The sequence below is a fragment of the Stylophora pistillata genome, chromosome 6 (genome assembly GCF_964205215.1).
Source record: "Stylophora pistillata chromosome 6, jaStyPist1.2, whole genome shotgun sequence".
NCBI classification, from domain to species: Eukaryota; Metazoa; Cnidaria; class Anthozoa; order Scleractinia; family Pocilloporidae; genus Stylophora; species Stylophora pistillata.
In genome coordinates this window covers 31,386,135-31,412,106 of record NC_142524.1, presented here as the reverse complement: position 1 = coordinate 31,412,106, position 25,972 = coordinate 31,386,135, and the positions used below count along the sequence as shown (strand labels likewise).

General features: G+C 38.3%; 4 protein-coding genes and 1 pseudogene across 4 annotated transcripts; 3 read left to right on the top strand and 2 right to left on the bottom strand.

Annotated features, from left to right (window-relative positions):
- The first annotated feature begins 496 nt into the window (after nucleotides 1–496).
- On the top strand, nucleotides 497–3,813 carry LOC148729391 (uncharacterized; annotated as a pseudogene).
- On the bottom strand, nucleotides 3,409–4,326 carry LOC148729390 (uncharacterized). Its single transcript, XM_088725141.1, has one exon. It carries the CDS (start codon nucleotides 4,324–4,326, stop codon nucleotides 3,409–3,411), a length of 918 nt encoding a protein of 305 aa, XP_088581267.1.
- A 78-nt stretch (nucleotides 4,327–4,404) lies between these two features.
- LOC148729389 (uncharacterized) lies at nucleotides 4,405–9,704 on the bottom strand. The gene is made up of 5 exons (XM_088725139.1): nucleotides 9,036–9,704; nucleotides 8,799–8,939; nucleotides 7,610–8,004; nucleotides 6,221–6,302; nucleotides 4,405–4,602 (listed from the first exon to the last, which is right to left on the bottom strand). The coding sequence occupies exons 1-5, from the start codon at nucleotides 9,702–9,704 to the stop codon at nucleotides 4,405–4,407; spliced, it is 1,485 nt and encodes a 494-aa protein (XP_088581265.1).
- Nucleotides 9,705–11,785: 2,081 nt separating this feature from the next.
- LOC148729388 (uncharacterized) lies at nucleotides 11,786–12,313 on the top strand. The gene has a single exon (XM_088725138.1). The coding sequence runs from the start codon at nucleotides 11,786–11,788 to the stop codon at nucleotides 12,311–12,313; it is 528 nt and encodes a 175-aa protein (XP_088581264.1).
- Nucleotides 12,314–17,112: 4,799 nt separating this feature from the next.
- Nucleotides 17,113–25,288, top strand: LOC148729387 (uncharacterized). The gene is made up of 10 exons (XM_088763332.1): nucleotides 17,113–17,590; nucleotides 19,693–19,796; nucleotides 20,402–20,557; nucleotides 20,668–20,772; nucleotides 20,987–21,076; nucleotides 21,319–21,423; nucleotides 21,887–21,973; nucleotides 22,289–22,417; nucleotides 23,279–23,572; nucleotides 23,895–25,288. Exons 1-10 carry the CDS (start codon nucleotides 17,266–17,268, stop codon nucleotides 24,075–24,077), a joined length of 1,578 nt encoding a protein of 525 aa, XP_088619458.1. The 5' UTR covers nucleotides 17,113–17,265; the 3' UTR covers nucleotides 24,078–25,288.
- The last annotated feature ends 684 nt before the right edge of the window (nucleotides 25,289–25,972 follow it).

Here is a 25,972-nt window from a genome sequence, read left to right as displayed (position 1 = left end):
GAGAATCTGGAATACATTGTCAGACGAGTTTAACCTAAGTATGAACAATGTAAATGACTTAAAACGTGCTTTGATGTGTTATTATTCGACTGCACTTCAAGAGATCTCTGACACTGACAATCCCAGGACTTATAAAACTATCTGTTCAAAATGTAATTCATGTCGTAGCCTGAAAACAACACCAACTCCATGCTGTTCTTAATTCATAATTATTGATGTAATCGTTTTACTATTTTAATACTCTTGGGACCACAGTAATTGGCTATCGCTGGCTGTTGTGGTTGCCTGGCCGTTATTGTTACTGTAATTTATCTGTGTTCTATACACGGCTTTCAAAAATGGCGGCACAGTACGCTTGTTCGCTGGAGGACTGGAGACGAGAAACATGGAAGTGAGGCATCAAAGGCCAAACAACAGCGTTCTCTTCAGCGTGGCTGTAATTAGTTACTGTTTATAGTGTCTTTTTATCTTCTTTACATCGTGAAAATACTGAGAAATGACATCTAATATCAGCTTAAGCGAAGATGACATTCCTGGTGCCTCCCTAAAAGGTCGAAATGCTTCAGAATTAAAAAACGATGAATTAAAATTTTGGTTGAAATGTAGAGGCGACTCTGGGAAAGGACTTAAAACAAAAGCAGAACTTGTGAAAAAGTAAGATACACGAAGAGCTCGATTAGTGAAATAGTATGCCTGCCTCCTGAAAATCAAGTTCTAGCTTCACTCTTCAATGTAGTTGATGTAAGTTTCAATCAAAACAGTTCAATATTTTTTACTATTTTGGTAGAGCGCTGCACTAGTATCGCAGAAGTCAGTGGTTCGAATCCCGTACAGGCCTGATTTTATTCAGGTCTGACTCTCGCTATTGCTTAAATAGCGCTATCTACTGCGAGGATCGTGCATTATACGTATCTAACACCGCATTTCAAAATATATGAACTTCATATATTTCATTGTATCTGATTTATCACTTTCACTGGTTTATTACGAATCAACTTAACGACCTCAGCTTCCAGTTGGCTTGTTAGCTCAATTGGTAGAGCGCTGCACTAGTATCGCAGAAGTCAATGGTTTGAATCCCGTACAGGCCTGATTTTTTTTTTTTTTTTTTTTTTTTTCAGGTCTGATTTTCGCTATTTCTTAAATAGCGCTATCTACTGCGAGGATCGTGCATTATACGTATTTTTTACAGAGTCGAAAAATTCATCAAGAATGGTAAAGATAAACAAATCGTGGATCCCGATCCAAATCAACTGTACAAGCGAAGAAAACTTCCTTTGACCAAGTCTACTACTAGTAATTGTTCCAGCGAGCCTCGAGTTCGATCGGTAAAATATCCTGAAGAAAACTGGGGTACTTCTCTTGAGAAAATGCCACTGTTTAAAAAGGCTGGATTGGACGAGCACATTGTAAATTCTGGTAAAAAAATCGCCAACATAGAGAGCACATTAGCGTTCCAACCAACTTGAGGAAAGCACAGACTATTCTTCAAGATGAGTATCTTCACGAAATTATAACAAGTGATCAACGAGGGTTCTATTTTAAAGCCAAATGCTCTCACAGTTTTAAAAAGAGTGATGCCCCTCATGACCTTAAGCTTGCAATATGCACTATATCTGGTAAAGTGTTGCATGCATTTTGTAGTTGTGTCGCTGGCACCGTTGGATATTGCAATCACGTCTTAGCTTTACTGCTAAAACTTTGCAAGTATACTTTGTATGACTGTAAGTCGACGAAGGATCTTTGTAAATATAAAGATGAGACTGAAGGTCTAGCTTGTACTTCAGAACAACAAAAATGGCACAGAAAAGGAGGAGGCTCTAACATTTCTCCACAGGCCATCTCCAATGTGATAGTAAATAAAACTAAATGTGAAACTAGTTCTACTAGAACTTCTAAAGATGGAGGAGTGAAGTCACTTCTTTATGAAGCAAGGATAAGTGCAGTATGTCATGAAGAAAAAATTGAACAATTCAAGCAAGATTTGAGTAAAATTTATCCAAACATGGGACTATCTCAAATGGCATCAGATACTAGACAACACAACATGGTGGACTCCAAAATTGGTAAATGCCCAATAGGTTCCTTTGGATCCTATCAGCCTTTATTTACTGAATCTAATTTTTCAGCCAAAGCTGACTTGAGTTCAGTGCCACGTAGGATTGAAGCACTCAATTGTGAACAATTTCCAAGGTTTCCCCACATTGAAGAGGAACATATGAATATTCCAGATACACTTTCCACTAAAGAACAACAATTTATCACATCTCTCACAAAGGTTGAAAATGAAATTAATGACATTGAAGTTAACACCAGGGCCCAGGCTGATTGTGAGGAATGGAACAAACAGCGATGTCATCGTTTTACTGCATCTAAATTTCATCTGATCAGCCACAGAAAAAGAAACCACAATACATTGGCAGAAACATTGATACGTCCAAAGAAGCTTTCCAACAGAGCTGTAGAGCATGGAAGAAATTTTGAGCCCGTCGCATTAATGGAGTATCAAAAATACATGAAAAATGCTAGAACCCCAGTTAAGGTTTTTCCCTCTGGATTTGTAATTTCGAAATCTCACCCTATTATTGGTGCCAGTCCTGATGCAAAAGTTATTGATCCTGGCTGTTTAGAAACTTTTGGTCTAGCTGAAGTGAAATGCCCTTATAAGGTAGCCAATGTAGCTCCAATTGATGCTTGCTCTGATCCAAAGTTTTGTATGGAAAAAAACAGGCACAGATACCTGCCAACTAAAGAAAAATCATGAATACTATGCACAAGTACATGAGCAGATGGGTGTTACAGGCTGTAGATGGTGTGATTTTATACTCTACAAAAGAAAAGGCATATATATACAAAGAGTGGCTTTTGATGCAGATTTTGGAACAAATTAAGACAGGAACTCACATCATATTATTTTAACAACTTTGTTAATTATGCTATTGAAGAAGCATCTACAAACAACAACAGTGAAGTAAATGAAAATACTTCTAATGAGTGAGTAGTTTTAACATTAACCAGCAATTTGTGACTTAAATCTCTTTACACTGAGTTATATATAACTAGATTAGAACTATATGGTTACATAATAGCAGAAATATTGTACCATATAGTGATTTAAATGAATTAAATTTGAAACAAATGATTGCAGTTATTTATAATAAATATTTTACTATCATTATTAAATTTTGTAAATCGTAACAATGTATAAAATAATTTTGTTATGTTAGAAACTGTAATTATTCCTTTCAAAATGTAATTTTAAGGTGCTTCAATGATTTATTTTGTTAAACTGAAATGATGTTGGGTTGTATATTGGACAGAACTGCACAAACAGCCCACATTTGATTTGCCAGGCCAATCTGATGAAGAGGGACAACACCATCCCATATGTGAAAGTTCTTAATATTGTTAAATTGCCCGCTCAACGTAGATGCGAAGACTGACAATTTCTTGTGTTGCCACAACATCTTCTGCAGCCATCTGGTCTGAACCACCAAGAAATGGAGGCAGTTTCACATGCACACCTAGAGGTAACATTAGGTCATCAATGGTAAATCCCTTATCGGCCATAACAAAATCTTTGTCATCAAATGGCAAGTCCAGAAAGCCACTGCGAACAACAATTTCTCTGTCAGATATTGAGCCAGTGTAAAGCTCACTCACAAAAACTATTGCACCCCCTGGTGAGATGCCAAGTAAACCTTTCAGTGTTGTGTGATTTTTGTAATTGCTAAATAGTTCCCCATTAAGCTGTAAACTGCTTGGCATTTGGCATCGTACCTCAGTGCAGTCAATAATAACCCTTGTTGCTGAGTATTTTGCTTTAAAAGCTTCTGGCATGGTGTTGTCAATTACTGTTCTTGAGGGCCATATATTAATCTGAGCAAATTTAAGGTACATAAAATTGACCCAGGATATAACAACTCGGCTTACTGTTGATAATGAAATATGGAACAGATTACTCAGGTGCTCTTCAGCAAAGCCTTGTCTAAGACAACACATCACTAAGAAAAACTCATCAATTGCCTTAAGAGCTCTTGGTCGTCCTTTTTCTGATTTACTGTAGTGTTCGTTGTCGTAAATATCAAGTAAAGGTTCCTTGGTATTTAAAGATGTCCAGTACCTAATGTTTCGACCATATTCGCCAGGATCAAGGAAGTCAAATACTGTTTTAAACACCTCAAAGTCAGGAAATCCGGTGTAAAAGCTGATCGACGATGAGTTGGAACGAAATCTATCAACATTGAATAGTTTAGCTTTCAGTGCATCAGTCTGTTTCACAAGTTTATCAATCTCGGCTTTCAAACCAGCAATCTCTTTTTCCATTATTACAATTAAATCGTTATGTTCTGTTTGAGATTCTTTGTCTTCGAATACTTTGTCTTCGAATACTTTGTCTTCAGTCTAAGTTGTATTTTCAATGACCGAAGTCTCGTCCGTTTGAGTTGATATTTCTTGGTATGGTGGCTGTTCAATCGATTCCAAATTATCTTCATTCTCGCTAACAGCCTCTGAGATATCGTCAAAACCTGTTGCTACTAAATGTCTGAATGGCGGGGGCTTTCGTTTACGAAAGCCCCCGATGTTGGCGCCACGAAAATACTGAAAGAACGACTCCAGTTTTGAGATTTATCTTACTTCACATACACATCACATACATCACATCACAGTACGATCACATCACAGAGGCACTGAAGTCTCTTAAATGGCTTAACGTAAAGAAAAAACTACTTTTTAATGACTTAGTCATGGTTTATAAATGCATCAACAACTTGACTCCTAACTATCTCTGTGAACGATTTAAACAACGTTCCGAAATTCACCAAAGAGATACCAGACAGAAGAGCGAGCTTACGTTGCCCGAGTGCAGGATCGCGGCTGGGCAAAGGGCTTTTGCCTTCCGTGGGGCTAAAAGTTATAATTTTTTACCCAAATTTATCAGAGACACAGATAGCCAAAGTGGTTTTAAAAAGAAAATTTTTAAGAATATTCTTAATTCGTAACATGTGACTTTAGTATTGAAATATAAGCTAATTTTTTTTTTTTTTTTTTTTTTTTTTTTTTTTTTTTTTTTTTTTAATATCATGTCATCTTATTATGACGTTTTTACGATTTAATATCTTATATTCATGTATGGCGGAAGAGCCCCCAGGGGGGAGCTATGCAATGAAGTATGTATGTATGTATGTACTTCCACCTAGCGATCTCTGAAAGTCCTCCGTTTTAAAATGCCTTGAGCATACCTTAGTCGATTTATTATCTGAAAGTTTTTCCCTCCATCTCTCCTGATTGCATGACTCCATTGTTTTCGTAGAGATTTATCAGTAGGGAAAATAAAATAAGAAATTTTTTTACCCTCTTCAAGATAGCCTTTCTTGGTGCAGCTTGAGGAACACATCAGTGCGTAGGCATTGTTTCGACGAAAAAATTTACCCTGAAACAATCACCATTTTCCAATCAATCGAAATCTTGAGTTGTTCATATTGTGGTTCAGTTTTTCAGCGTGGAATTTTTCAAATTCAAAGCGTTATGAAGGATGTACTAATAAAACTTCCAAACTTTGACAAGTTGATCGCGCTACACGTGAAAGATATTTGTTTTGATCAAGCCTTTGATGCCTCGTTTCGATGCACTCGTTACCAGTTTTCAAACTCCGGTCGCACTGTGCCGCCATTTTTGAAAGCCGTGTATATTGTGTGCATTGTTGGCAAAACTAATAGAACTAAACGCATAACTGCGTGAACTCGGGCTTCTTTGCTTAGGAATGTTTACAAAGGCATGTAATCTGACGAGGAGTGTTGTTTAATTTACGTTTTGACAAGCTCAAATTATGTCGTTTGTTTTCGTAACTCCCCGCCACCGCGTGTTTCTTTGTTCTGCTTGTTAATATTAATGCATAGGAAGTGAAAAGCGCTGCCTACAAATTTTTGTCAAAAAAAGAAAGAAAGCGGACTCATTTTCAATACGTGTAGATCAAAATAGATCACTGACGATGCTAGTCTGAGTGGATGTTTACAACTTATTTGGCGCATTGCTTTTTTAATAGCTCTATTATTCATATTCTTAATAATTTTAAAGTCCTCAACAACTCTTAAACATTCTTTTTACAAAATTGAAACCACTATCTTTAACAATATTTTGATTATAAAAATATGTAAGACAATAAATGAGATGTAATTGAAAGCAAGTCTCTTAAAAAGATAAAATTGACAACTATTACCCTGTCATACAACAGTGTTTTAAAGCATAACCATAGAAACAAAAGGCCCCGCTCGAATCTCCGTCTTTGAAGTGAACGGAACCTGAAAGAAAGCATAAGAAGAACATGAAAGTAAGATGTAAAGCGGGAGAGGAAGGGTGGGATTGCATTGTTAAATCTCGTCTCGTATTTCTCTTATAATCTAGATTATACCTCACCTATAAATAGGCTTGCATAATCCCCGATTATACATCGAAATACTTGCCTTTAACAATGCATGTTTAAAGCCTTCAACTCAACGGTAATTAAGAGACAAAAGATAAAATTGTCCTCCCTCTTGAGGAATCAAAACGTGGTCTATAATAAAATTGAATAAACGTGTTCTGCTGTGACCAGTTAGCAAATTCTAGGATATCTTGAATCGAAAGGCCATGTCTAGAAGCTTCTGTAGCAACTGCTCCGCGAATGGAATGTCCCTTAAACTTAGTAGTGTCTATACCAGACAAATGCATTGGCTGTTTCATCCACCTAGCCAGAGTTGCTGGTGTGACTGGTTTGTGAGGTTTGATGTGTGAAAGGAATATCTTGTCTGGTTGGTCAGGGTTAGATGGGCGCCATTCTTGGGTCCTGGATTCCTACTCTTTTAGGCATGCACAAACACACAGCAAGGGATTGTCAGAGTAACTGGCATGGAAACATGTTTTAGGGGATTGACCTACTCTAATTTTTTTTAGTCAGTTCAGCTAGCTGAAATTGAACACCCTCTGGGAGAAAACGCCGGAACCTCAAATCCCTTGCACAAAGACCTCATGCTCTATCAGGACATGTAAGGGCGAGAAGCCCAACCAGTTTGAAAGACAAAAGTTTGATGGACAACTTCTCGTTTGGTCCTAGTGAGGCAATATAATCCACCATCTTTGAAACATCCCAAGTCGAGCAGTACCTGGGCTGGGGTGGTCTTAAGTAATACACACCTTTTAACATTTGACACACAAGAGGATGGGACCCAACTTTATAGCCATCAATGGGTGAAAGTACAGATGAGAGAGCTGACCGATAAACATTGATGGACCTCTATTCTTTCTCATCCTGAAACTGTGATGAGAAGAATTCAAGGACATGGTTCAAAGGTGGTGTAAGGGGATCTGCAGTTACCCTTTGAGAACACCAGCTAGTCCACTTATGCCATGTTAAGGCATAAGAGCTAGAGGTGTTCCTCCTCTAGGATGCCAGGAGGATATCCCTAGATTGTTCAGAAATTCCTGTCTCCTGGAAACCTCTGTTGATAGAAGCCACCCAGCTAGTTGAAGATTGTCTAAGGGGTGGATATAGGGTCCCTGAGACAAAAGATCTTTCCTGAGTGGGAACAGTAGGGGAAAATCTATGCATAGGTCTAGTAGTAGGGGATACCATGGTTGGCTCATCCAAACTGGGGCTACAAGAACTATGTAAGGCACCTTCTGTCTGCGTACCTGTTGTAGACAGTGACCAATCAGAGCAAATGGGGGAAAGGCATATGCCCTGAATTTGCTCCAATCCAGTGTGAATGCATCTGTGAAAAGTGCCTGCGGGTCTGGCCTCCAACTCACAAACTGGTCCAACTGGTAAGTCAGTCTCGAGGCAAAAAGGTCTAATTCCAGGGTACCCCAAGCTTGGAGCAGTTGACGAAAGAGGGCAGAGTTCAGTTTCCAATCACTGGTGTCCAGGAAAACCCTGGACTCCCTGTCTGCTTCTGTATTGAGAAACCCTGGAATGTGTTGGGCTTTGACAAGGATGTTGTGGCTCAGACACCAATCCCACAAGTCCTTTGACAGATAGGACAACATCGGGGAGTGGGTCCCCCCATTTTGTTGATGTACGACACTGCTGTTATCAGATACGATGAATATATGAAGTTCATATATTTTTGAACTGCGGTATTAGATACGTATGATGCACCATCCTCGCAGTGGATAGCGCTATTTATGCAATAGCGAAAATCAGACCTGAAAAAAATCAGGCCTGTACGGGACTCAAACCACTGACCTCTGCGATACTAGTGCAGCGCTCTACCAATTGAGCTAACAAGCCAACTGGGAGCAGGCCGTTAAGTTGATTCGTAATAAACCCGTGAAAGTGATAAATCAGATACAATGAATATATGAAGTTCATATATTTTTCAACTGTGGTATTAGATACGTATGATGCACGATCCTCGCAGTAGATAGCGCTATTTATGCAATAGCGAAAATCAGACCTGAAAAAAATCAGGCCTGTACGGGACTCGAACCACTGACCTCTGCGATACTAGTGCAGCGCTCTACCAATTGAGCTAACAAGCCAACTGGGAGCAGACCATTAAGTGGATTCGTAGTAAACCCGTGAAAGTGATAAATCAGATACAATGAATATATGAAGTTCATATATTTTTCAACTGTGGTATTAGATACGTATGATGCACGATCCTCGCAGTAGATAGCGCTATTTATGCAATAGCGAAAATCAGACCTGAAAAAAATCAGGCCTGTACGGGACTCGAACCACTGACCTCTGAGATACTAGTGCAGCGCTCTACCAATTGAGCTAACAAGCCTGTTATGTTGTCCATTAAGAGTAGTACCTGGACTTTTACCCTGTTCTTCTTGAATGACTTTATGGCTAGAGACCCTGCTAGAAGCTCTAGATAATTGATGTGAGAAGAGGCTTCTGTTTGGGACCATTTCCCTCCTGTGGATACCCCTTGGCAGTGAGCTCCCCAATCCTATAGGGATGCATCAGTCTCTATGACCAGGTCTGTGGGTTCCTATAACACAGCCCCTCCATTCCAGGCAATAAGATTGTCTCTCCACCACATTACCTCCTGTAAGGCCTGATAAACTGGGTAAACTGGGGCTTCGTAAGTGTGTTGTGCCTTCAGGGATGCATTTTTTGCCCGCTGGAGGTAACGGTAGTGGAGAGGGGCTGGAAATACGACTTGAATGGAAGAGGACAGGAGGCCCAGGTATTTTGACAATTTCCTTACCGTGGTATTCGGGTTTTCTAACAGAGACTGGCTGGTAGACCGTATTTTCCTGACCTTGTTCCTTGGGAGGCTTAAACATAGGGTCTCTGAATTGATCTGGAAGCATAGGAGTTCTAACTGATTTGAGGGATCTAGAACAGATTTTGTGTAATTTACGACAAAACCTAAACTTTCTAATAGGGACAGCACCATGTTGGCATGACGTTTCACTAGATCCACCGAACTGGCCATCACGAGAACATCATCTAGGTATGCTATGAGGCGAGTTCTCCTGGGTTTGAGTAATGACCAAACCGGTTTTAGAAGTTTGGTAAACACCCTTGGGGCACTCGCTAGTCCGAAGGGAAGGCAGCTGAACTCTAGGAGAGCGTCTTTCCACCTGAAGCGGAGAAACTTCTGGTGGGCTTCCCCTATAGGTACTGTTAGGTAAGCATCCTTGAGGTCGATCTTCACCATGAAATCCCCTTTTCTTAAAAGATCCTTTACCACTAATATTGATTCCATTTTGAAGTGCTCGTAAGGGAAGTAAGGGATAAACTGGTTTAGGGGCTTCAGGTTTATCACTGGCCTGTGGCCTCCCCCTTCCTTTGGTAGCACAAAAATTGTATTGATAAAGCCTTGGTCGTGAAAGTGATTTGGTAAACAAAATGCACTGCCCCTTTTGATAGGAGCTCCTTTACTTCCTGATCGATCAAGGTCACTTGTTCCAGAGAAGTGTGAATCATATGGGGGGTTTGATATTGTATAGGGGTATGGGTAAACTCTATCAGATATCCTGAAGCCACTTGAAGGACCCAGTGGTCCCCTGTTATCCGTTCCCAGTTGGGTAGAAAATATTTTAGTCTGCCTGCTGATGGTAGGTCTGATGAAAGTAAAGGTTTTTTAAACTGATATTCGGAGATTTGGAGTGAATAAAGAGACATTGCATTGTTAAATTGAGGCGAGTATTTCGATGTATAATTAACAATTATTGGACGAGGTTGAGCAAAATATCGTGATTTGTCCGTGGCGAACAGATCAATTATTTTCCGAAGCCAAAGGCTTCGGCAAATAAGTGATCTGCAAGACACTGACAAATCACGATATTTTGCGATAACCGAGTTCAATAATTGTTTTATCATTCGATCACCGAGTTTGTTTCCAGTTTTTTGGGGGAAGCGGCAAGCGCGTACTGCTGCCAGAAATCAAATGGTGTCCTTCTCAGTTAAATAATTTATTCTGTGGACTTTAAATTGTACGTACAGTCAACTGTTAATTAGCAGAATGTATGCTTCCAAATGGCTGAAACTTCCAGAAACAAGTTGACAGTCTTCAAAGATTTGAATTCCGAGAAAAAAGGGAAAATGTATTCATTGATGAATTAGCTTTAACACAATCTCTGAAAGTTCACTTTAAAAGTTGAAAGTGCAGTTGCAAAAATTATAAACTGTCTGCTGCGTGTTAGATTGCTCGATACTTAGCTCATTTCGAATATGCTCTTCCCGAGAGGCTGTGAGAAGTGGTTACGGTGCACTCTCAGCTACAGGAATCGAAGAGGTTGCCGTAATGGTTGTTACGGTCTTCTTGTTGTTCAACGATTCTGATAATGTTTACATACAAGACGGAACACAAGAGCGACCACAAGAGCGTGGTTACTACTGCGCATGAGCAGAATATTATTTGCAGCAAAAACGGAGTTAGACGGTAGTACTCATGAGCAGACTATTATTTGTATGCAGTTATTTGCAGGTCACGTGGTGGGCTCCCAGCCAATGAAAATGGGGAAAAATCCATCGAATGATAATTGTTGATAATAATAATGATAATTTATTTAAAGTCGATAATGTAGGAAGTGGTTGCCCAATCATCCGAGCCGATGGCTCATGTTAAAAACACTCGACAAATAATATATAATTTAGAAAAATTTACGACATTCCCCAAAAAAATTAACAATCAAAAAAACTATATACATAAGCATATCTGTATACATTAAAGGATTATTTACCTAAAAAACTAAAAATTAAAAAGTTTGATCATCAAAAAAAACTAATGAGATAGAATAAATATATGAAAATCATATATTTTGAACTGCGGTATTTGATACGTATGATGCACGATCCTCGCAGTAGATAGCGCTATTTAAGCAATAGCGAAATTCAGACCTGAAAAATACGTAAAAAAAACTAAATTGGTCAGCGGTGAGCTGGCAATATGGTCGCATCGTTTCGAGCTCTGCCAAAATCTTCGTAAATTGGTGTATTTTCTTCTCGTCTCTTTTTATATCTTTATTGTAATTATGCCAGACAGAATAGAAGCTCTTAAGAAGGAGAATGATACTTTAAAATCGCAAATTCAAGAACTATCTTATGAACTGATAAACTTGAAGAAGATAATGGAGATTAAGAAACCGACAAATGAAGCTACAACCGAAACAACAAGTGAAGCTACAATTGCTACAAATCAATCCTTGGGACAAGACTCTGACAGGTGCTTAGAGTTTACGAGCAACAGTTTCGACGACTTTAACAGCTTTCAAGCTCATTCCCAAAGTGAGCTGCGCCGCCTAAATAGTCGCCTTGTCGAACTCACTGCCAATTAAGGTCGATATGATTGGTAAAGCTGTCGACGATTTCCAAGAATACAGCTACCAGTACAATCTAAAGATTGGGGGAATCCCTGAACTAAACTCGAGGGAATCGGCATCCGAGCCAAGTTTACTTTGCCTTAATCTGTTCAATGAAATCGGGGCCGAAGTATCGCCACACGACATCGATTACGCCCACAGAATCCCAACAAGAACCGCGAATGCCGGTCCTCGACCGATTATTTGCAAGTTTACTCGACGACTGGTCAAAGAAAACGTGATGTCACGCCGCAAAGATGCATGCAAGACAGATCCAATCAAGCTAGGTTTGACGAGGCAGGTTTCGTTAGAGGCTGTAAGGATCTTTGATCATCTCTCGCCAAAAATGCAACAACTGTTATTTGACTCGAAAAGGTTTAAAGAACAACATCATTTTCAGTTTTGCTGGACGCAAGGCCCTGTGGTGTGCCTTCGAAAAAACACTGACTCTTCCGTATTCAAGATCAAGGATGCTGCTGCCTTACAAAGACTGGCCGAGAGGCAATCTTAATTGAAGCTAAGTACTTGCCACCGATAACTTTGTTGTTTGATTGCTTAGTTGGTAAATATGTGTGACAAGACTTCTCGTAAAGAAGCTTTTCGTGAATTACCATATTTCGGTGTTAATTTTGTTTCATACCACGGTCAGCTTAACAACAGTTTAGAAACTCAACTTCCAACCAAGAAATATTTAGATAAACTCTCCAGCATCTACGATTTAGATCTCTTTACGCTAAACACAAATAAGAATTTAAATCCGGATTTTCATCTTTTAAACCAATATATTCGTAGCTAGTATTATTCGCCGCACAGCTTTAACATCTTTAAACAACGATTGTCTAGCTCTAGCTTCTCACTATTTCACGCTAATATTAGAAGCATGAAACGCAACTTTGAAAATTTTGAAACTCATCTTCGTAATGAACTTGATTATCCCTTTACTGTTATTGGAATTACAGAGACTAAAATTACAAATTATAATCTTGCATTAATACCGAAACCATCCCTATAGCTGGATAATCTTTTGAAATTGTTCCAACACCTTTGGCTTCGGGAGGTGTTGCTATGTTTATTAACGGCTCTTTAAAATATTCTATTATTCAACTATTGACTTAAAAATTCAAAATTCAACTATTGACTTAAAAATAATTGATAACAATACTAACACTATCACTTCCATGGAAAATAAGGAATACGTGAAGTACTTGGGAGTCCTTATTGATAGTACTCTAAGTTGGAAACATAATATTAATTACATAGTTTGCAAAATAAGTAAAACTGTAGGTGTAATCGCCAACATCAGACGTTTTGTCCCGTCTGACAAACTCCTCAAAATCTATTATTCTCTGATTTTTCCCTATATACACTATAGCATAGTGACTTGGGGTCAAGCTGCTGAAACTCAAATGAGCAAAATTCTTCTTTTACAAAAGCGTGTTCTTCGATTTATTAATGGTATGAAATACAGAGCTCATACTATACCACTATTTATCCCTGCAAATACTTTACCGGTTATCATGATGTACCTTAAAAGTGTGGCTGCCCAAATGCATGATTTATCATCTGGCATTACAGCATTACGGCATTACACCCTCTGAAATATCAAATCTCTTTACTCAATCTCATAAAATTCACACATACAATACGAGATTTTCTAATGCTGGCAATTATTATGTCAACAAATCAAGGCTTAACTAACAACTGTCTTCATTTTCAAGACTTGGTCCTATGGTATGGAATAATCTCCCATGTAGCTTGCGCTCATTTCCTAAAAGGTCTTTTAGCAAAAAAGTCCATACACTTTTGTTAAAATTACTCAACAATAAAGACAATAAGTCCAGCAGTCATTTGCTAAAATTACTACTGAACTTATGGAACTAAAATAGCACCTTCTATATCAATAACCTACTGTAAACTATTCATACTTTAATTTACATTATTTGCTTCCTTGTTAAGCATTATTATATACTTGTTTAAACCAATTTCACTTCTCTAAATTAACAATATTGTAATCTTGTAATTTTTATTTCCAACCTGCTTGACATATTCTAATATTTTCTGCAACCACCCGACTCGATTAGTTTTGCTACATTCGGGTGGGTATTTCTTTCACTTTTGTATTTATTTATTTCTTTCTTTCTTAAATAATAACATTTGTAGTTTTAAAGTGGAATAAAGGTTTTCTTCAACTGAATTAAAATATTCTACGTAGAACATGAGTGGCATGCACAACCTTTAAACGCTAATTTTTGATGCATTTCCGAGACTTGACATATTTAGCAGAGTTTGGTAAATTATTCCAGTAATATAAAATGAAAATGAATCATTCGATACTTGATGCTCTGACTATAACATTATGCCCAAGGCTATGCCAGCATAATTTATCTGACTTATGCAGTTGTTACCTTTAAAATGCGCACGTTACAACAGCGATCGCAGCTCTCCGAAATTTTCACTGAAATCCTCGTAGTGCCTTTATGGAGTTCGTCGACCATCTGCAATAAATGAAGAAGAAGCAATAAAAAAACCATTTTATAGCAATAAAGATGACATTTAATGTATGAGGGTGCTTCAAAGAAATGAAAGAGCATAATATATTTTCCACAGCAACAATCGAAACAAGGCAAAGTTTGCTAAGAAAAACAAAATGAAACAGTCGAATAAAGGAACTGGAAAAAATGAGCTTTCGACTCATTCCAAGGGGGCTTGACAGCCGAACGAAAAATAATGATAAGTACAGGAGCAAACAAGGAAACAGTTAAGTCGAAGAAATAGCAACGCTAACAACAGCAATAAAAAACATATGCTTTATTTAACAGCTCACTGTAAAAAATAAATAAATAAATAAAAAGGAATACCCACATACCACGTTGTTTTTAGCGCTGTCAAACGTCCATTTGTGCGTGGTTATTGTGTCGCGAAATTTTGTGAAGCATCGCTGTCCCTTATTTTGGATATCATCAATTTCTTGAAGTGCTTTTGTCAGCTCTAAAACCCCTTGGAGATTGCCTGTTCCCTGCGCAGCTGAGACTGCTCGTCGTTCGAATTCTGCTAGTTTTTCCTGGACCTTGTATAGAGAGCGAAACTCGAAACGTTTGTACAACTGGAACAACTGTTGGGCAAATCCTGTTCCTATCTGCTGATAGGAAGTGAGTAAACCATCCAGAAACATCTGCTGTGTGATTTCAGCGATAGGAGAATCTGAAATGAAAATATACTGGAATAGGCCTTTGCTTGCTTAGATAATGCACCATCATGCCAACTAAATAGCAATGTTGTCTTAATCATAGGTTATAGCTTGTATCTATTGCAACGAATCACCAAGATTTCTTGCGGCGGCAAGTTAAATTAGCAAGTGCAAATTGATAATATAGATACTCCATGAATCTTATAATCGATTGGATGGTCAATTATTACTAAAGATCCTTACCACCAGAATTAACAAGGCTTTCAATTTCATTTGCTGTATCTTCTAAGTTCGGAATGTCAAAGTACACAAGGCGGACCTCAAGGATTCAAAGGAACACAGCGTCATTTCATAAGCATTCAATGCTTCATGCATTACTGGCTTTGTCCCTTGACAACTAAGAGGCGATGTCATCCATTATGAAGTGGGAAGAAGACAAAGCATTGAACTTCACTTCAGGAAGGATTCAGGCGATACAAAATAGACAGAAAAAACACGGAAGATCTATTTTAGGTCTCTAATCGCGGATCTTAATCGAAAGGGAACCAGTGCTCTTGTTTTCTTTTATGTTTTTGTATAAAACCGAGACGTCATCACTACATTCTTCTGCAACGCTTTAAATTGAATTAGTTGGACTTTACGAGAGAAACTTTGTCATCAGAAATTATCAGTTATTAAAAATAGCATAATATTAGAGAGTGGTGCAGTCGAGAAGACTACCTTAGCTTTAGTAGAGAGGTGTAGATGCTGTAAGAGAATTTGAATAAATGTGACATCCCAAACATATTGGGTATTTATCAATGTATCAAACCACTGGGAAAACTGATGTTCTCGTTCATTTATTGGAAGATGTAATTACGTTCTCCCCCGGCATTTGTTTCTCTTAGAAAAAGAAAACTTTCCTAGATGCAGTTGTACAGTGAGCGCATTCAAATGAATCTACCTTCACAGACTTGAATTTTTAGCTGAGTATGCATATTTTATCACTTATGTACAGACCGAATGGTCTAGTCGCTCAGTCCTATTACAATCACTAATTGTGCTCTACGTTTATAATTCTTGCAAACTTATGAAAACGTTGTGTACAAAGTGAACTATCACAGTATAGCTAAAGAACTGATTTTTTCAAAAATAAACACCTGCAATTTAAAATCCCGTCTCTCCATAGTGATAAATGAAAAAGTATTACAAATGAAAAAATGGTAGAAAGACGCATAATTTTCTCCCCAACTTCAAAACAAGAGCTTCACAGTCTTAATATTAATTCCTCGCACGGTCTTGCAAACTTTGTAATTAAGAACTTGGCGATAACTCCAACAATATCCACGGCATTCGATCGTTGAATATTTTTCTTTCATTTTATTACTTTTTGTAAGAGACTTGGGGAAGGGTGAAAAGGCTTATAAATTGCGATGGAGAAAACCATCCAGGTCAGCATGGGTATGAGACATTTTACACTTATTGTTGTCTCAAATTGATCCAACAGTTGCTTAGCTGTATGCCGTTTACTCAAATCGCAGCATCTAGCTTTTACATTTGTAATCCTCTGCTGGCAGCTAAATAAGTGAACAAATATAATGGGTATTAATATAATGGGTATTAAGGCTTTTAGACTTCTAATTTGCTGTTAAATAGTTTGGAGCATTTTTTGGACGAGACGAACAATTTCCAGCTCTGGAATTCAGCCATGTGTACCGGTCAGTAATCAAGCATGTGAAGTGTTTCATTCATTTCAACAGAATAACGACCTTACAATAGCCGCCCTTTGGGTAAATTAAAGTTTGTGAGGCCTGCCGGAAAGCGGCTCTCTCTTTCGATATTGGCTTTCGGTGAAGTTTTTGCGGTCACGTTCTCAAATCTTAAACTTTCTTTTCACATTTCTGCGCCTGACCTTAGATGTGTTTGAAGAGCAGTTGCTGCTCTTTAAGATGTTTATTAATACATTAAGTTAACAAGTTGATCCATAAAATCTCATAAAAACGAGGCAAATCAATACGTTGGATCCACACTCATGGAGGTGCGCAGGTATTAGTGAGCTTAAGTGGGATGAGCATGAAATGGCGTGCATAGTCAAAGTCATTTTTCCTTTTTAATGAGATTACTCAAGCATTTAAAGTACAAAAGGCGTCATACGAGGCGTAACGTTTAATTTTAATGAAACATCATTTGAAGTGAATCGCCGGACCTAAAGTGCGCGTTCATTGAAAAAAGGGTTCTTAAGACCGCATCAGCCGACATTTCTGAAAGTTTAACAAAAAAAAAAAAACAGGTTTGAGATGGATCTTCATGGTGGGCAAATGTTTGTTAACCCAACTTTCGACGACTGGATTTATGAAAACAGCAGTCCACCACCGCCTTCGAGTTTTTCGCGTCCATTGAATTACTGCGCAGATAATCCTGCTCCTGCTGTGACGAATAATTATCGTCAGGCACAAAATGAGAGTAAACCACACGTCAAGAGAAGACCTCCTGTACGATCAAACCGATCACAATTAACCCTCTTGACTCTTGTGTGCCTGCTGACTTTTGTAATATTAGTGATGATTCTAATGATATTCGTTGGAGGAATATTGAAGGGTTGCAGCTGTCCCGTTAACGAAGGTTAGCACATAATTTTCTTTTTAAAAGGCACTGATGATACACAGATTATGAAACAAATAAGTTGCAGGTCTCATTCCTGAAGGTGATTGGCGAAATTTCAGGTTATGGTGTTTTCGGTATTAGAAGCATTCTTCCGATGTCTTAAAGTTAAACTAAACGTCATTGTAAAAGAAAGTTTCCTTCATGAAAAACTTATTCGCGTAAAACTGGTAAAAACAAGCCAGTTTGGTCTCGTTTGAATGTGCGTTGAAAGCACACACTTTTTTTAATTGATAATTTGCATTAGAATTCATAACCCAGTCAATATGCGTGATGAATCTAAAAGTCTTGCTAAGGCATGTGCCAATTTTTTTGCCCGGTTTCCCCCCTTCATTTGGAAAATTGGTTAGATTCAGAGAAGGCTTACAAATACTCCGGCATGGATGAATTCCTCATAAACAATTTCGATAGCAGATGTACACCATGAGAGTCTTTATTACTCATTTTAACGCCAATTCTTGCATTTATTCTATCCACGAGTATGAACAATTTGCATGTTACACCTTAAATTAGTAAACATTCTTCTAAGGTTTTATCTCCCTTGATGAATTTTCTCATTAAATAATGTAGTTTAAATTTTAACCTTCTTCTCTGAATTCGCGAGGGTCAATGCTCTGATTTAGGAAACTTTCGGAAACTTGGGTAAAATTTAAGCAACGCATCTAGTTAGAATTAAATGGTCCGTGCTAATTATATTATCCTCATACTTATGTATACTGAGACTCTGAATTTTGATACACTTTCAAACAGACAAGTTGTGAAAATGACAAGAGTTGTTGTTTACAGCACTTGGTGCAAAAGGAATATAGGCACAGAAAATATCATCAAGAAGATCGTAGAAAGGAGTATTCCGATCTTGAGTGTACGTGGAAGTTCGAACGATACTCATATGAATTTATAAGTCTATTCCTAGAAATTACCATAGCAGCTTTAATTACTGACATAATTAAAAAATATGAATCATTTAACTAATCGTCTAAGACGTAAATTATCATACTCAGTAAGCTAAAGAACTCAAACCACAGTGAGCTGAGAGGGGTCTCAATCCAGGCCTTACCTTATGAACGGCCTACGATAGATAACTCTGAACTTGTTAACCAAGGAAAAGTGATAAAAGCTCACATAGAATAGACTCTAAACGTCTTTTTTCATTTAGGTCTGGTTCATTCCGCTAATGATTTTAGCAAACATCACAGCATGGTGGTCACTAAACCGAGGCAGCGTTTCCACTGCGGTCGCATTAGTGGATAAATGATATTTTCATTCAATTTTTCTCTTCAAAGAATCTAGTTACCCGTGTTTTTAAGATTGAAATAAAGATTAACCCATAGTAATAGCCCACTTCCGAATTACCCTTGGCCTCATCTTGAAAACGAGTCCTGGTGCTCATCCTTTCATATGATTTTGAGCTTTCATTCACATCCAAATTAAACTCCTTTTTCACAAGAATGGTTGAGCACCAGGCCTCGTTTTGAAAAAGACGCCAAGGGTAATTCGGCAATGGGCTATTAAAAGCTGCTGCAATTTTAAAGCTCGTGACTCTGTGCAGGACTTCAGTCAAATCGAAATAAACAGGCATTAGTGGCAAAGTTCACAGTGCGCTTGTGGAGAAAAATGGTCGCCAAAAAATATTCCAACCACTACAAGTGTAATACGACTTAAAACGCGTAGGAGTTATTCTATTTGATATTTATGTGCAGATTCCTCTGATCTGGTCAGAGCTAAAGACAGTTGATTCTTGTTCACGCGTGGATCAAGGAGACGTGTTGCTGTACTATCTCTCAGTGAGTACGTGCGGTAGGTTGGTCAATTCCACCCTACGACCCGAGAAATTTAAAGACTTTAAAAGTTTGTTTGAATCGAAATCCTTCTCCCCCCATTATTCAAAGACATGATAAAAGTCTTATTACCCTCGTTTTCTCGGTCCGTATTGTAAGTTACCAAAACTCTTTTTTTCTGCTCAGATTTATGGCCTTCGCCCTTGGACGATAAATAAGCGGAAAAACTTAACATATAGACTTCGAACTCGGTTAGTAAGTGGCATTTATTCCTCGTTTCTCCAGGAGATTCCCCTGACACTCGCAGTTTGGCTATTGCCTCACTCCCTGAAATATTAACCAGGATCAAGGTGTTGGAGGAGAATGTTACAAGTCTTCAAATACGGTTGGTAAGTAAATGTAAAATGGAAAGGAAACTTTGGAGCGCATGGATGAATCAGTTCTGAATCGAAAAATAAATATGAATATTTATGGGCCAATTATTTAAAAGAAAAGTGCAAGCTGGTAGACCTAACGTTCTAATGGCCTTCTTTATTCTAAGATAAATAAATTTAAGTATATTAAGATCTCCTTTTTAAGGGGCGTCGAGGAAGATATTGAAACGAAGACACTTGTGCCGCGATTGTTTTCATTGCATTAACAAGCGACTGCAACGCAGCGCCTAGTCTTTTTTCGACATAGTATTCAAGTCAGCAGCTGTCGAGATTCATTCCGAGAGACAAACTTCTTTTCTTATTTTTAGGAAAAGGAACATATACAGGTTCAGTTACTTAGATTGTACTATCACAGGATTGGTCCCCCGGTAGAAAATTTTTACCTCCTTTTTACCATAATAGCCAGCAAAAAAGAGGTATAGAGACACAGAGTCGTTAAACAAGAATGCACATAAGTAACTCAAATTATGCATTTGAGCGTTCATCTTTGGGATTGCAATGTCTAGTTTTCAAGAGTATGATTTAACTCTCCCATATCCGTATTATTTTGGCATGTTCAGGAAGAGAAAAACCAAGAACTGATGGAGATTCGTCTGCTCTTGCCAAAACTTGAGGACTTCGGTGCGGAGTTAAATTCAACAAGAAGTAACCTGCAAGATGCAAACGCAAAGTTGCAAAAATCTTTGACGACCATTAATTCATCCTTCGTGGAAAAGGTCAGGAGAAAGATTTACATTTCAGAGTAAAGGATTTCTTCCCTCTTCATCTGCAAGGCTTCATTTATAAGTGTAAATGATAATACTCTTCTGATTATGTTATTCTTTAGAGCGATAATCTGGCCTTTAAGACGACCCAGTTATCATCAATCCTGGACACGTCACTAGACAACGTTGAAAAGCTTAACAAGACACTTGAAAACACAAGAAGTGAGGTAGGTTTGCTTTCGGGTAATCATCGAGCAGAGATTCACCTGTTAATTTGTCCGACCAAAAGATCTGCTCGGGAACGTTTCGCCAGTAGTTTGTCATTTGTTGCAAAATCCGATATAGGTGTTGTCATAGGTGTATGCAATTTTCAGGATTACAACATCATAGATGAAATGGTAAAAGTTGCTGATTATTTGTCAATATTTTTCCTTTTTCTAGTTGCAAGAGAAAGTATTAAGTTTGAACTCTTCAGTTGCCGTATTACATCAGAGAGTGGAAGAAATCAACATGAATAGTTCCAGACAGCCGGTAGATAAAATAAAACAAGACGTACTTAATTTAGCTAAATCGATTTCAAGAATCTATCATCTTTGAAATTTTGGTTCATTTTCAAACCAAGTGGATGCAATTATCTTTTTAATGGGGCCAGATACCACCGGATATACTCCAATTCTAGTCGTAGCACATTCCACTACGTGATTCCCTGAGGCAAATTGCGAAAATACATCCTGAATTATAACTCCAATCATTTTATTGGTGACTCTTGATAGGTTGATCGCCTTATCTCATGGATGACAACACTACACGCTTTAGCTAATCAAACCGAAGATAACCTCAACGATTTCAAGAATGATGCTGAAAGTTCCCTTTTATCGGTAAGGTTGTGAATTTGTTTTTGCATGACTCGTTTTCTCTAATTAAAGTTCAATCATGGAATCCCGTATGATCACAAAACTTGGTGGCAATAATGATAATGACGACAAGTAGAAGAGAAGCTGTAACGGTGATGGCTATAAGGAGGATGAAGAGCCGGCTGTGATTGTAGTGATAATACTGCTAATATTACTAATAAAAGACACGTTTCCTGTTCCTCTCTTCTTCCCAACCTCCCTGGCGGGATGGCTAGAGTAGAGGTCCTTGGAATGAGTTTGACCGATGACTATGTGTTCCAGGGACGGCTTTGTTTTTTCAGAGCCGAAATTATAGATCTTCTTGAGGAAAAATTTAAGTTCTTGTCTAATTTGGAGAGCTAATCAAATATAAATGAGGAAGTTTTTATAAAACTGTCTTATCCCTTCTCCTTGTGAACTACCTCTTAATCTTAGAATTATGCTTTAGGTCAATACAGGGCTCAAACGCTTGGAAGAAAAATTAAATGCGACAGGAAACAAGTTGGTTATGGCGATGTCTGAAACGAAAGTAAAGGTGAGTATATCTTCATTTACTCCGTCTAAATGGTATTTACTTCGGTAACACATTATTTTTACGCATAAGTGAGAGGCTTGTTGCATTCACCCATGTAAAAACCTTGTTGCATGTAAAAAGCCATAACTTGTGAAACAATGACACGGTAACGGAGCTTTTTCCAGAATACAGAATGCAACCATTACAGAATGCAAAGAAAACTCATTCAATCTGCGTATTCTTACTAACAGAACGGCTTAAGTAAAAGCCAGTTGATGATAGAACATATCGCATTGGTTTAGCCACGATTATTGTGCCGTTTTTGTCTTTCAAAAGCTTAACAGTACCGCAGAAAGACTTATTCAAGAAGATGCCAAGCTTAACAGCACCGCAGAAAGACTTATTCAAGAAGATGCTAACATCAGGAATCTACTTGACGTCATCAACATCACTTTATACTTGAAGGTATCATATGGAGCTTTAATACTTTAATCACCTCTGATAATCCTTGAAGAAAGCGTAGCGAAACCACGGTCGATCTCTTTCCAGGGGCCAAAAAAAAAACTTCTAACATCATATTTCCTCTTGCCACTGTGGAGACTAGAGGGACATCCTTTATCAACAACTATTACGTGTTAAGGTGTTCGTCATCGGATCATAAGACCCCCGGGTTTATAAATTGAGAGGGGGTCAAGAGAATATAATTATAAACTCTTGGAGGGATATAGTAGCTTAGTACAAGAGAGTATGGACCGTTTATACTCTCTTGCTTAATACTACTAGAGAAGAATGGTTGCTTTTGGAGAAGAACAGGTCCTAGGCTGTGTAAAATGTAAAACTCTATGATTTTGAGCAAATATTTAGCTGTTCAAGTCGAACTCAAACCCTGACATCGATCACTTTAAAGGGTCAACATTTATTCCAACGGAGGTGCAAGCCGCGAGGATGAGGCGGGGGCTTAGTCCTGAAGAAGTTTTTTCGGTTTCTTCAGCTGAGCGTTTATAAGTTCTGATCGGAAACTATTTTTTTTTATACCTTAATGGTGTTCTTCGAGGTTGTATAGGGTTGGCCAATTTGTGCAAACTGTTTAAGGCGGGAAAAGAAGGAAAGCAACCTCGCAAGTGCCTGCAAATCTGTGGTCCAGAATGAGGGTTGTTTTTTTTTTTCACAAATAAAAATTGACCCCGGAAAGGAAAAGAAAGCTAAAGGGTAGGAGCCATCAGAGATTTTGCAACCGTCATTCCTACAGAACGCGCAGTACTGCCTCTTTATGTTTAGATTAGAGAGAACAGGCACATAAATTGTTGCTTATTAACGATGTTGCAGATAGAGAATGCGAGTAAGCTCCAGGGCCCTATTGGACCACGCGGTTTCAACGGCTCTCAAGGACCCATTGGATTAGCCGGACCTCGGGGATTCAATGGTACACAGGGTCCCCAGGGGATGATAGGACCGCAGGGTTTTAATAGATCACAAGGACAACCAGGACCACAGGGTCCCAAAGGAACTGGTGACTTCTCCCTGTGTGAACACAAGACTGAGGATTCGACTGCAGCCCAAGATGTAATCAAAAGCAACACATTATCGCACCCAGCTAAAGTGTTCCTTGAGGAACCAAGTGTAAGTATACTCAAAAGAAGAGATTCATGACTATATGCTCTTTGTAATTTACCCCTGAATGTTGTAGAGATGTTTGTCAGACTATTTTGAATTACCAGATAAAAACCTGGCTCTTTCACGTTATATGTCGTGTACACTAATAATTGTACCATATGTATTTAAGTCCTTAATATCAGAGGTTAGATAGATATGTTAACATTTATATCCTGGAATTAAAGTCTCCAAAATAAGAGATAGATCAGTAAATCAATAAACGGGAGCAGTTAATTGTTTTACTCCCTCAATTTTCAGTCATATAGTTCAACTTTGTTTTTCATTGCAGGATAAAAAGATTGTTGGTGTCTCATGTACAACAGACCATGCACAGCTTTATCTGCTATCGTCTCAAATAAACCCAGCTGATGGTAAACTGTTCTACTACTGTAGCTGTTATGGTCACCATGGAAATGCCCAGGCTTTTGTTAAGTGTGTCATGCATTACTGGGAATGTCCACTGACTACATGAACACAAAAAAAGACTGGTGTTTCGATCAGGAGGAGAAACTTTGCAACTAGTTAAAAGGCCTTACACGTAGTTTCTAAAAGCAAATATCAACAACAATTTTCGCAACATGTTAGCAAGTTTTCCGTTATTTAATCTTCTATAGTTTCTTGTCCCACGAAAACATTAAGTATAGTGGCAGTCGTATCAGAATAAAAAGCATCTCGGTTATGTTGTGGTAAAAAAGGTAAACATTTATGAGTCCAAGTGTCAAACGTCTTGAAGGGAAAAAAGGCGAAATAAAAACGGCTGCTAATGCATTTCAAAGAAAGATCTTAGGTTTAGTGGATTTCGAGTTGGAGGTCCACGTAGGGGGAAGAACTAAACAATCTCGCTCATGAGGGCATTCCATCGGGTGTAACCCAGTTCGTAAGTACCATGCCATTTACACGGGACCTTACTTTCCTACTGAGAGACAAGAAACCTTAATCAAGAAAAAAAAACTCGAGTGATGTTGATTACTTCACGAGAAAAGCATTTATAGGGGTACTTAGCCTTTTACCTTGATCCTTTCTTGAATTGATCCTTTTATCAAGTAGCTTGGATATTCGTTCACCCTTTAATTCCAAGAGTTGCTTGTTAATTCTCATCTCAAACTGACATTCGCTTTCTAGTAAATCAGTTACGAGATATCGGTATTTGATCAAGATATCAGCTCTCAATGATAAGTTGAAGTATTCTTATTACCTGTTTGCTAGGTAATGTATGGATACCTGAGGGAGAAGTTACATGTTAATCGTTTTTGGGAGTGAAATGGTTGATGTGGGTCACGTTACGAGTTTCCGCTCAACCTACGAGAAACGGTGGCTTTTACTCATTCCCCTCCTCGTGTATCAGCTAGCCCGGATTTATATCAGTGGACTGTGAATTGTGGCAAACAGGGTTTCTTACGCTAAAAAATATTGGTGCCATGTTTTCCATGTCTTTGTAAACCTGAATTAGTTTATATCACACTGACTTGAAAAAAAGTACAACTCCTTTAATCGGTCTCTCTCGCGTAATTACAACAACTGGGAGAGCTAATCTCATTTCAGATTACAGAAACCATTCCACAAAAGCAATGTGATTTCAAATCCAATAAATGTTTCTTGATTGTGTAAAATGCTGCAGCTTGACTACTTGCGGGGAACAAGCGTTACGTAAATAAATTTCCCAAGGTATAATAAGAGCAGAAATATTGTAAGCATATCAAGCGTGAAATTTGTGGTGAAAAGCAAATTTTTCAGAGGACACTCGACACAAGTCCTTTGAACAAGAACTTGACTACCACTGCAAAATGAAAAGGCTCTCATCCGCGATGCAAGCTAACGGGGGGCCTTTTGTTGTGAACCCATCTTTTCAAGAGTGGGTTTACTTGGATGAACAATTTCCTCACGCTTTACAAACTCCAGTGAAAAGACAAATCACGTATCGTGTAGAACGGGAAATTGGTCCAAACTGAGTTAAAGAAGATGCGTGGAAAGCACATGATTATCAAAGTAGACTTGACTTCGCTGGAACGACATCTGATGGAGGATGTTGTCGATCAGCAGTGGTGATTTTCATAAGCATTGTCTTCTTGTTGTCCATCGCTGCATTGGTGCTGGTTCTCCTGATTTTGATCAGGAAGGTTGGGGAAGGATGTGCTGTTCGTCAACAAGTTAGGTAAGTATATGGATAAAGCTAGAGTTTGAGAGAATAAATGTTATTATGTAAAATATCTTCAGGGTATGATCTGGATCTGGATCTGGATCTGGAAAATACAAGTGCAGTTACAGTCTTATTACCTATACTAGGGCTTGTCGAGCAGTTTGGTCGAGTTTAATTGCCGTACATACACTGTTGTGTAAAATTATACGCTGAATGCGCAGACAAATTTT